General features: G+C 49.5%; 1 protein-coding gene across 1 annotated transcript; it reads right to left on the bottom strand.

The window, feature by feature from the left end:
- Positions 1–1,371: 1,371 nt before the first annotated feature.
- On the bottom strand, positions 1,372–5,931 carry LOC130890592 (carcinoembryonic antigen-related cell adhesion molecule 3-like). Its single transcript, XM_057794678.1, has 3 exons — positions 5,886–5,931; positions 2,780–3,139; positions 1,372–1,655 (listed from the first exon to the last, which is right to left on the bottom strand). The coding sequence occupies exons 1-3, from the start codon at positions 5,929–5,931 to the stop codon at positions 1,372–1,374; spliced, it is 690 nt and encodes a 229-aa protein (XP_057650661.1).
- Positions 5,932–11,580: the final 5,649 nt, after the last annotated feature.

The raw sequence follows: 11,580 nt of genomic DNA, 5'->3' as shown, positions 1-11,580 counted from the left end.
TATATGAGAGAGGAGTTTTTGGGGTAATGTGAGGTAATGTGAGGAGACTTTGGACCTGTGTCCTCATGAACTGGACCTTGGCTCTTTGTGTGAGCCTGGTAGTGTATCACTGCCATGCCATGGGAGCTCAGACAGCTTCTAGGAGCTGGAGAATTTGGACTCTGTGTTTAACTTCTTTAGCCTCTGAGGTAAGCAGTCTCCTTTCTTGGTATATTGTTGGTTTGAGTATTCCCCTGCCGGGGGCTTCAGCTCTCCTCAGTAAAAGGCTCCATATCTGCATTGCAGAGCCCCTAGTCCTTTAAGTACGCAGCTCTGAGGAGAATGGCATTCTGACAGTTGGGAGCCAAGGAGTACCAAAGCCACACTGCACAACACACCTCATGCAAGAGCTTTATTGTGGAAGACCCAAAGGGTGGAGGGAAGCAGCGGGGAACTGAGCAGGAGACAGGCTTATATAGGGCTTCTTGGGGGCAGAGGTTTCCAGGGTGGAGATTTCGGGGTGGGGATTGGTAGGATTTCAAGTCCTGAGCTTGGGTCAGGATTGGTGGGCTTTTGAGCTCATGAATTGGTGGATTTTCAAGATCAGGAATTGGTGGGTTTTCAAACTCAGAAGTGAGTCCATACTTTTCTCCCTCCAGTGAGGAGACACTCCAACAGGTATTTCCTTGTTCTTCGTAATTATCTTCTGGGAAAAGGCTCAACGGGTAACATATAAAAAGCAGCTCTTTGCCCAGTAAGAAAAGAGCAAATATTACAGATCGGTATCCTATACAGTATGTATTTCATAATCAGAGTGGTAATAGTATATAGTATGGCTAAGAATAAAGAGTCAAAACTCTGCTTCTCAAGTAAGTTGAGACTTTTGCTGTTCTTCAGTCCTGTGTCCCTGGCCTCCTCGACCCCAGTCTTTCATGGGAAATTGATGACTTCACAGCTAAAACAGCATCCCTGCTATCTGTGCAAACACGGGCAGTTCCTTCTCCTGTCCCTCTTCCTCGCTTCATGTGGATGAAGTTGGTGTGGGCATCAGAAATGATTTGAGCCTGTGGGAGGACATGTCTGCTTCTGTGCAGACACCACAGCACAGGGGATTCAGAACATCCAGAAGTCTGGGGGCCCTTAATTAATCCCCTTTGTAGTTTTGCTTAATATATTGATTTTTTTTTTTTTGAGACGGGGTTTATCTTTGTAGTCCTCGCTGGTTCAAATGCACATTCCTCCTGACTCTGTTTAATCCGGGACTACAGATCTGTGTCACCATGCTGGCTGTCTTACGGTCTTCACTGATTTCCCCTTAGAACGCTTCTCTATTTTCCGTATCATTGACAAAGACCACCCCCCCCCCACTGTGGTGCCTGGAGAGAGGATAGGTCACTCGCTGGTCACAGACATTTGGACTGGAGGACTCATCTTAGAACTGTACCCGTTGGAGACCTCACACTGATACTCCCCAGCATCCTCCGTCCTGACCGGATCTATTACGAGTTGACTGTTTTTCTGGGACAGCGTCATCCTGCTGTTGAAATACAGGCTCTGGCGATTGAAGAGCCAGCGGATGGAGAGTCCAGGGTTTTCTGGGAGGCAGGTGAGGGTCACAGAACCATCTTCTGTTACTGTGGTGTTGTCTGCTTGGAGGGTGGGCTGTGCCACAGGCTCTGTGAAGGAACAGAGGAGAGGACCGAATGATGGAGGTTCATCCTCAGAGCCCAGCCAGCCCTCTCTGGGCCATGGACACCTGGTAAAGCATCCAGGGTGGAGAAGTTGGGCCCGAGGCTAGACAGACATGTACTGCTTCAGATCTGCCTCCCACAGTCTGTGTGGCCCTAATTCCAGCACTATGCTTCCTATATGTATCTCTGTTTCTACATAATATGGCACATGGCTTGGCAGTGGTGGCCAGCCTGGTGGGTTCTAGGATAGTCAGGCCTGCACTAAGAAGCCCTGTCTTGAAAAACCATAATAATAATAATAATAAGGCACATGACAAATGATTGCTGCCATGTCTCTAAGGTGACATATTTAAGGTGACTTAAATATGAACTAGGACCTGATCTTCGGAGGTGGGGGCTTCCCAAACATCCGAGTCTGTTACTCTGCCTACAGGAGAGAGTCAACTGGGCTGGACAGCTGCCAGAAGGACGTGTGTCCCCATGAACCTCTCAGAACAGCGGGACTCTCCATGCTGAAACTCAGAAGATGTCCAGCTGACCTAGCCTTACTGTGACCCTCCATTTAGTGCCCAGCTGGTCCCACCTGATATGAGACACAGTCAACAAAGCCTTGTCCCCTGTCATCTCTAACAGGAAGTCCAAGTCCAGCCCTGGAGGAAAGGCCCCTGGTCCCCTGGAGACGAATCTGGCACAGAGATCTGGAGGCAGGACTTTCTTGAGGTCACCTCGTTGTGAGAACCCCATGGTTTCCTCAGTCAGGCCCTTCCTAAATCCAAACCATCTTTTTCAGGGCCATGTTCATGGTGAAGCCCCAAGAGTGTGGGCTGTGGGTGACATCCTCAGACTGAGTTACATAGCACACGAGTGTGGGCTGTGGGTGACATCCTCAGACTGAGTTACATAGCACACCCTGCTCTCTGGAGGCGGAGTCAGGTAAAGGACTCTGACCTACCGTTGTTCTTCCTCCCCAGTGTGTGTCCTGTACCAAATGCTCAAATGCCAGCGAGGAAACCCACACAGAAGATGGGCATTGTCTACGCCTGATGGGTCCTGTGTGTTTAAATAGAATGAGCCCCACCCCGGCACCCAGAGGTCACATGATCACTTACTGTATACTTCCAGATGTACGTGTGTGAGTTCACTTTGCATTTCTGTGTTGAATGTCAGTAAGGTGTAGAATCCACTGTCAGCCTGGGTGATGTTTCTGATCAGCAGGGATCCACTGTAGAACACCGTTTTCCTACCGCTGTGTTGAGGCATCTTCGACGTTGTGTTATTGGGTGTTAAGTAGCGCGCAACTTCATAGCTCTTGGTCGGATCTTTCTGTTTGTACCAGTAAAATGCCTGGACGTTCAGCGGCATTTTATGCACAAATAGGACGGAGTTTCCACCTTCAGCAACCATGGGGGGCACTAATTCAATAGTGAGTTCGGCAGTGGTGGGTGCATTCCAGCAGGTTAAGAGGAAGACTAGGAAGAAAGAGAAATATCCATCAATATGGGGACCTTAGTGTTTGGTGGAAAGATGAACCCCAGCTCCTGAGCAGGAGTGTTCGTCTCTCGGCCTAGATGTGTGGTGGAGGCGTGCCTCTCCCACTCGGCGGCCCAGGGGGAATGCCTCTCCCTCTTGGTGTCCTTGAGTCTCTAAATGACTCCCTGCTTACTGCCCTCATCTCTGCTCATAGCCATGAGTATATTTGGGGTTGGGGATGCCGCCCTTGACCTCCTCCTCTAGAGACCCTGGGTCATCACTACCTGAGAGTTGGTGGTTTGTTCCCTGGATTTGCAGTCACCCCCTGTCTGCACCTTCCATGAGAACTAGGGCTTTGCGAGGGCAGGGGCGAGGGAATGGCCTTTGGGGAGGCCATGTGCCTGGGAAAGACTCAGACCTCTGTGGAAGAATGAATGAATGCATGAATGCATGCATGAATGTGGAGAACTGGGGGTGTCCAGGGCTTATTATGAAATTTTAAGTTTTAGAGCTAATGACAGTGTTTAATATCCCAGTTTGACTTAAACTGTTTTTTGTAAATTTATTTGGGACATGTGTCTATGTGTGTAAGTGTCTGTGTCCCTGTTTCTCTCTGTATATCTGTGTTTCTCTGTGTGTGTCTCTTTATCATTGTGATAAAATTTCACAAAGCCTAATTAAAATGCAAGATCAGATCAATTCCTTCCCAGCCAGCAGGAGAGGCTAAGATTTCATAGTGACAGAGAAAGGAGTTTGCCTTTTTTTTTTTTTTTTTTTGGTTTTTTCGAGACAGGGTTTCTCTGTGGCTTTGGAGCCTGTCCTGGAACTAGCTCTGTAGACCAGGCTGGTCTCGAACTCACAGAGATCCGCCTACCTCTGCCTCCCAAGTGCTGGGATTAAAGGCGTGCGCCACCATCGCCCGGCTGAGTTTGCCTTTTTCTAAAGCAGCAGTTCTCAACCTTCCTAATGCTGTGACGCTTTAATACAGTTCCTCATGTTGTAGTGACCCCAACCACAAAGTTATTTTCCTTGCTACCTCATAATTATAATTTTGCTATTGTTATGGATCATAATGTAAATATCTGATATGCAGGCTACTGCTCTGAGATGCCTGGGAAAGGAAGCCATATAGAGGTTGCAACCCACAGGCTGAGAACCACTGTTCTGGAGATCAATGGATACTACATGCGAATCCCTTGGGTCTGGCCAGAGAAGGAGCAAAGAGGCCAGCGGCTGCTGCTTCCAAACTCAGGCAGAAGCCCTCAAGCAGAGGCTCCGATAGCATCGAAACTCCACACGGTTCCTGGCGAACACCAATACGACTCCTCTAATAACCACCCCAATACTCATATCCCTGGGTTCCTCTAATAATCACCCCAATGCTCATGTCCCTGGGTTCCCTCCTTAATGCAGACTTGAATCAGTTCATCTATAACACAGTCCAACAGGCTGCTCAGATTCATGGACAACACCCTCCTGACTTGAGAATGCCTGCAAGAGCCGTGACTCAACAACTGACGATCCACTGAGGGTCAAGGAATGAAAGGAAAGAGGATCATCTTTCTTCATCCGTGTCCAGCTCGTAGAAGCCAGACGAGTGAGTATCTACGAACCATCTTTCCGACAATGCACACTTCCCCTCCCCTCTCTGTATGTGTATGTGTGAGCAAAGAGGCTGGAATGTCAGTTTTGAGTTAGTGATTAAACAGAACACATTCCCCTGGTGTCTTACAAATACTAGCAGGCATGGACCTGGGATCGAGACTGTCACACAGCCCTGGGCTTCTGAACTTCCGGAAAATTTAAATTCCCTTTCAAGTAATTCTGGGCACCCCTGAAGCTGTGTGGATAAGGAAAAAAGGCCTGTCTCAGTTTGTAAGACCATCTGCTTCATAGGTGTTCTGATGTCCTGAGTGACAGGCACCTAGGAACATGTGCACTCAAACTTCACTGGGTTAGGGCACATCCCCTGCTCACCCAGTGAAAGCACCTACCATACCCTTCCTTAACCCCTCCCCCACTCCTGACTCCCCCACAGTGACAATCCCTTCGCCCCTTCCCAATGTCCTTAGAGCATCCTCCCTCACCTTTCCCAGCATGCAGAACTCCTCTGCCGCCCCTTCCCACCCCGCCCCACCCCACCCCACACCATACAGGTCTTCTCTAGCGTTGCACAAAACCCATGGCTTCAAAAAGAAATCTTTGTCTGTTCCTATGCCGCATCTCAGGCTCTCAGCTCTCTCTTCCTTGAAGAGACTCTCTCCAGGGCTGTCACCTTCCCAGTCCCAACATTTCCTCCCTGCCCATAATGCCAGCTCCTTCTCCTCACACAGAGGAGACTTCTGTGCCTTCTGTGGAGTCCCAGCTCCCTGGAAACTCCAAGCACAGCATTAAGGCCCTGGCCCCCATTCCAGAGCCCCTAATGGGTCACAAACACAAGAGCCTGGGCCTGACCCAGGACATTTGCAGTCCTCTTGTGTGCCCCTCGCTGGTAAATCCCCAGTGGGAAGCACACCCCCATGACCACAGCCACTCCTGTCAGGCCCACTGTGACTAACTTTGTATAAAGAATGAACTGGCTTTTCCTCTCCTGGGAACTCTCCTTTTTCCCTGAAAGCTTCCAGCTGAGCAGCCTCTGTTCCCCCCTTGTGTCCTCTCCCCTCAGCCTGAAGCAGAAAGAGAGTCCCCTCCCAAGATCCCTTCCTGTCAGAGAACCCTCCCCACACCACTGCAGGATGGTCTCACCTGTGAGCAGGAGCCCTTTGCAGAGAAGCAGAGAAAAAGTCTCCATGGTCTCTGGTCCCCAGTGTGCTGTCCTGGTGTCCGGCCTGTTGGTGTCCTTCTCTCTTATTTCTACCGTCTGTAGCCCCAGGGGCATTTCCGGGAGTCACATGGACTGTGGGCAGGGTCTCTGCCCAAGGCCATGGTCTGCGTCAACTCTTCTTCTTGCTGTGGCCTGGACTTCCTGCTTTCTCCTCCCCCACCCCACCTGTACCAGAGATCCATCCTTTAAGATTTATTTGTTTGCTTTTTTTTGACACGGGGCCTTATTATGTAGTCCTGGCTGTTCTGGAACTCACTCTGCAGACCAGGTTGACCTCAGACTCACAGTGAACGCTGGGGTCTGACTCAGGACATACTAGGCAAGCCCTCTGCCTGCTGAACAGCATCGTTAGCTCAGTGTAGACGTATAAGACCCAGGCACAGCCAGCCACACAGGGAACTCAAAGACTTTTGGAAAGCTTCCACAAGAAGACACACATCTTCTTTCTGGGACACAGGTCACTTCCTCCCACATACACCGAATGTCCCACTCCTGACACACCTGTCCTGGAACTGAACTCTGATCTGTGACACCCGTGATCATAGATAAGGTCCCTTACAACAGTCATCATCTATTAGTCCCTTAGCCCCGAGAGACATCCTTCACCTGCGTACTGGGTGTAAATCCTACCTTCGGGGCAGCCCGGATGAACAGGGATTCTTATGTCATAAAGATCACATAGAGAGGCCAGTGGTTTCCTGTGGTTCTGACAGACCAAGGCCAGGACTCAGCAGAGGTCGTCTCTGGGGTGAGCTGCCGCTCTCTCAGGGCACAGCCTTCTCAGCCTTGCTGCTCCCTGTGGGGTGTGGAGACTGAAACACAAAGGGGGCGAAGCGGAGAGGGTGGGAGGCAGCACTGAGAGTGAAGGGGACAGGGCAGTGTCTTGGACACAGACACACCCAGTCTGTGATTTTGGAAGGTGCTTCTGCCTGGGAGGAGGCTGAGCTCAGAGGCAGGAAGACAGTAGAAGGGAGAGCAGAGCATGGAGCTGGGGAGCAGGGCTTCCCTGCCTTCTTCCTTCTCTCCCACACAATGGCACCCTAATGGCAGGGACTTCTGTTCACAGTCTGGTAGTGAAAGCATCAGGGTTGGGAGATCCCTCAGGAAGCTGAAACAACTCCCTTCAGCAGGGCTTGTTATGACAAAGGTGTTCAGCAGGAACCTCCAGCTCACGCCTGCATGATCCTAAAGCCCCATTCCTGTCTCTCCAGAATCATCCATGAAGAAAAGGCCCCAAAGAGTCCAGTTCCACATTCTTGGCCATTGCAGCAGTCCTCCTGAAGCAGCCAGCAGCCTAAGTCTCCACCTAAAGTTGTCAGCTTTTGACCATACTTGGCATAAACTCAGCTTGGGGCAGACACATCGTCACCCTGTCTACAAGCTATAAAATCTCCATGCTTTAGTTCAGGCGTGCAGCTTCTCCAGCCTCGATCTCTGGGACTGACGTATCCACCTGGGAGTTGCTTTGCTCAAATAAACTTCTTGTTAAACCTTTCCAATTTGGCTTGATCTGGCTGTGCCTTCCGAAAGGAGTAGACCAATTACTGTCCTCACAAAATCACAGTTCTAACAGATTGTACCACCATCAAGGGCATTTAGAAGTGATATCAGGGGTTTATTGGAATCACAAGCGCACAGAGACTAAGAAAAGGAGAGTCAAGAGCTAAGGTCTGGAGAGAAGGAGCTGGAGAGGAGGCATCCAGCCCCTCCAAGGACTGACAGTGGTCAAGGATCTGAGGGCACTGAGTAGTGAGCCAGGCAGAGTCCCAGGAGAGAGTCCACATAGGTGAATAGACAGGTTGGAGCAACAAGAGAAAGGAGGCCACGTTGCTTCCCCCACCTAGGACTCACTCTATAGACCACATTCAGACTGAGTTCAGTGCACATTGTTCAGGACACAGGGCTCCATCTTTCCCCCAAGAGGAATGTCTCAGTCTTGATGGATTTCTCTCTTTATTTCTAGCCTCATGTTTAGCGGCTCGATTCCTCCCACCTGCCACCACCCCCAGAATACCTGCCTCCCAGTGCCTCCCAGTGCCTCCCAGTGCCTCCCAGTGCCTCCCATGCTGCTGACCCACGTAGCTGAAGGGGAAACGCTCCTTCCATGTGTCCTTCCTCTGCCAGACGATCACCAAGACTTGTCCTAGCACCAAAGGGTCACTGTAGGCATGAGTCAAAGTTGCAGGATGTATAATAACCATTGATTTCTGTGGCCTACACACCGGGGACCCCCGCCATTCTAGAACAATATCCAGAAACACACTGGATTCCACACCCTACGAAGTTTAGGAACATACATTAAAAATGAGCAAACATGCCGGGCGGTGGTGGCGCATGCCTTTAATCCCAGCACTCGGGAGGCAGAGGCAGGCGGATCTCTGTGAGTTAGAGACCAGCCTGGTCTACAAGAGCTAGTTCCAGGACAGGCTCCAAAACCACAGAGAAACCCTGTCTCGAAAAACCAAAAAAAAAAAAAAAAAAAAAAAAAAAAAGCAAACATGTGTGTTCATTTGTACCAGACTTTTTCTTTGGGGGCACAACCAGCTCCCAAATCATGATACAGAGTTTTCTTATTGGTTATAAGTGCTCAGCCTAGCCTAGGCTCATTTCTGGCTAGTTTTTTTTTTTTTTTAACTTAAATTAACCTCTTTCTCTTTATCTACCTTTTGTCTCAGGGCTTTTTACTTTTTTTTTTCCTTCTATATATCTTAGTTTTACTGCTTTTTACGTCTGCCTGGCTGCTTGCCCTGGGCGTGTCTCCCTCTTTTCCCCTTAGTCTCTTCTTCTCCTTTCTCTCTCAAGCCTGGATTTCTTTTCTACTTATTCTCTCTGCCTACCAGCTCTGCCTATCCTTTCTCTGCCTAGCTATCGGTCATTCAGCTCTTTATTAGACCAATCAGGTGCCTTAGGCAGGCAAAGTGAAACAGATGCAACACATCTTTACATAATTAAACATGCATCCTTACATCGTTAAACAAATGCAGCAAAAGCAAATGCAACACACCTGTGCACAGCTAAAGTCATCCGCAGCACAAACAAATGCAACACACCTGTGCACAGCTAAAGTCATATTCCACAGCGCAAACAAATGCAACACACCTGTGCACAGCTAAAGTCATATTCCACAGCCTAAACAAATGCAACACACCTGTACACAGCTAAAGTCATCCACAGTGCAAACAAATGCAACACACCTGTACACAGCTAAAGTCATCCACAGCGCAAACAAATGCAACACACCTGTGCACAGCTAAAGTCATATTCCACAGCGCAAACAAATGCAACACACCTGTGCACAGCTAAATTCATATTCCACAGCCTAAACAAATGCAACACACCTGTGCACAGCTAAAGTCATCCACAGCCTAAACAAATGCAACACACCTGTGCACAGCTAAAGTCATCCACAGCGCAAACAAATGCAACACACCTGTACACAGCTAAAGTCATCCACAGCACAAACAAATGCAACACACTTGTGCACAGCTAAAGTCATCCACAGCACAAACAAATGCAATACACCTGTACACAGTTAAAGTCATATTCCACAGCCTAAACAAATGCAACACACCTGTGCACAGCTAAAGTCATATTCCACAGCCTAAACAAATGCAACACACCTGTGCACAGCTAAAGTCATCCACAGCGCAAACAAATGTAACACATCTTCGCATAGTTAAATAGTCCACAACATTCATTCGTGTACACGGCAAGTGTTTCTCTGTGCTCTCTGGGTGCTGGATGGGTTAACTCTAATTACACACTCGGTACAGTCAGGCCTGTCTTTCTTCTGTATTATGTCTCCATGTGTGTGTTGAGCATTTAATGCAGGACACACATAGCAGTGACAAACTTGATGGAGGTGGGTCTTGTATTAATCTGTTGCTTTCATTGGTTAATTAATAAAGAAACTGCCTAGGCCCATTTGATAGGCCAACCCTTAGGTGGGTGGAGTAGACAGAACAGAATGCTGGGAGAAAGAAGCCAAGTCAGTGAGTCGCCATTATTCTCCCACTCCAGACAGACACAGGTTAAGATCTTTCCTGGTAAGCCAGCTCGTGGTACTACACAGAATATTAGAAATGGGTTAGATCAATATGTAAGAGCTAGCCAATAAGAGGCTGGAACTAATGGGCCAGGCAGTTTCTTTATTAATTAACCAATGAAAGCAACAGATTAATACAAGACCCACCTCCATCACAAACTGTCATAGGTTTCAACCCTTCACCTGATTCCACTCTGCAGAGAGGGGGGGCTTTGGTAGGTAACTCAGCTCCAGGACACCAGACTGAGCTTAAACTCTTGGGTTTCGCCATGAACATGACCCTGAGAGAGTCTGAGCATTAGGTAGGGCCTGGTTGAGGAAAGCATGGCATCATCACAGAGGTGAGCAGCAGGAAGCCCTGACCGCGTGTCTTGTTCCAGTCTTGAGCCCAGGTGACCCTGCTTAGGTTTTCTCCAGGGCTAGAATCAGACTTCCTGTTAGAGCTGGGAGTGAACAAGGCTCTATTTAGCGTTGACATCTTCATAGCATGTGGAACCAGCCATGCCCTGCCATGTCAGCCACATACAGAATAAGTCACCTTCTGAGATGCACCATGGAGATCACAGCTGGACAGGTGCCCAGGCCATCAGTCAACTGTCCTGATGGGTTTGTGACACTTCATAGGAAGGTCAAGGTCCCCAAGCAGAGGGACAGAAGATGCAGGTCCTCCTGGGAAGGCCTTGTCCTAGGAATTCAGCACAAGGGGTTCTCTCAAGGAACCAAATGGTAACAATTTCTGCAGATGTGGACAGCTCCCAAGACATGAGCTGCAGTTTTCCCACCGACCACCAGGGGGCGGAATCAGGACACATCATCAACACTCAGAACAGTATTTGCCTAGGTCAGGAACTTACTTGCGACTTAGCTTCCACTGATCCCAGCTGACTCGGAGCTCCTTCCCACAAGTCTGTGTGATCTCCTGACCTTTTCCTGCACTTGAGCACTGTGCTGTTCCAGGGACCTGTGCAGTCCCCTCTAGGCTGGCATCTTCCATGGGGAAAGACAGGGTAACCACAGGGGGAATCACCCAAAGAAGACAGGCTTCCTGGAGGGAGGGCACGGGTTGGCTAGATGCATAGCTCAGCCAACACAGGCAGTTGCATTGGCTTCCTAAAACCATTCATAGTAAGATGGAGCCACAGTCCTCTTCCAGGTCACTCACACCCTCGCAGCTGTCCCCCAGCCTCTGTCCTGGACCAGAGCCTCACTGGTGACTCCAGTGACAATAGACCAGATCCCTTTCCTGGTCACCTCTCAAGCGGTCCCATGCTTTCCCATCATTCATCTCTGTCACTTCCCTGCTGGGAGTAAATGCCACCTTCCCAGAGCACTGAGGGCACAGTTCAGACTGGGTGCCCGCACGGCTCTCTGTACCGCAGGGAGACATAGGGACAACAGGGGCGCCCTCTTTGGGGCTGACAGAGGCAGGTCAGGACACAGCCTAGTTCAGCTGCTGTTCTCTTGGGAAACAGGATGCTTATCTGCCTTGTTGCTCAATGTGTGGTCTCCAGGACTGAAACTTAGGAGAGAAAAGGGGAGAGGGACAGAAGGCAGCATGGGGCCTTGGGGTG

Source organism: Chionomys nivalis, chromosome 2 (genome assembly GCF_950005125.1).
Source record: "Chionomys nivalis chromosome 2, mChiNiv1.1, whole genome shotgun sequence".
Lineage (NCBI taxonomy): Eukaryota > Metazoa > Chordata > Mammalia > Rodentia > Cricetidae > Chionomys > Chionomys nivalis.
Note: the sequence above shows the minus strand (reverse complement) of the source record. Positions and strands in the feature narration are given on the sequence as shown.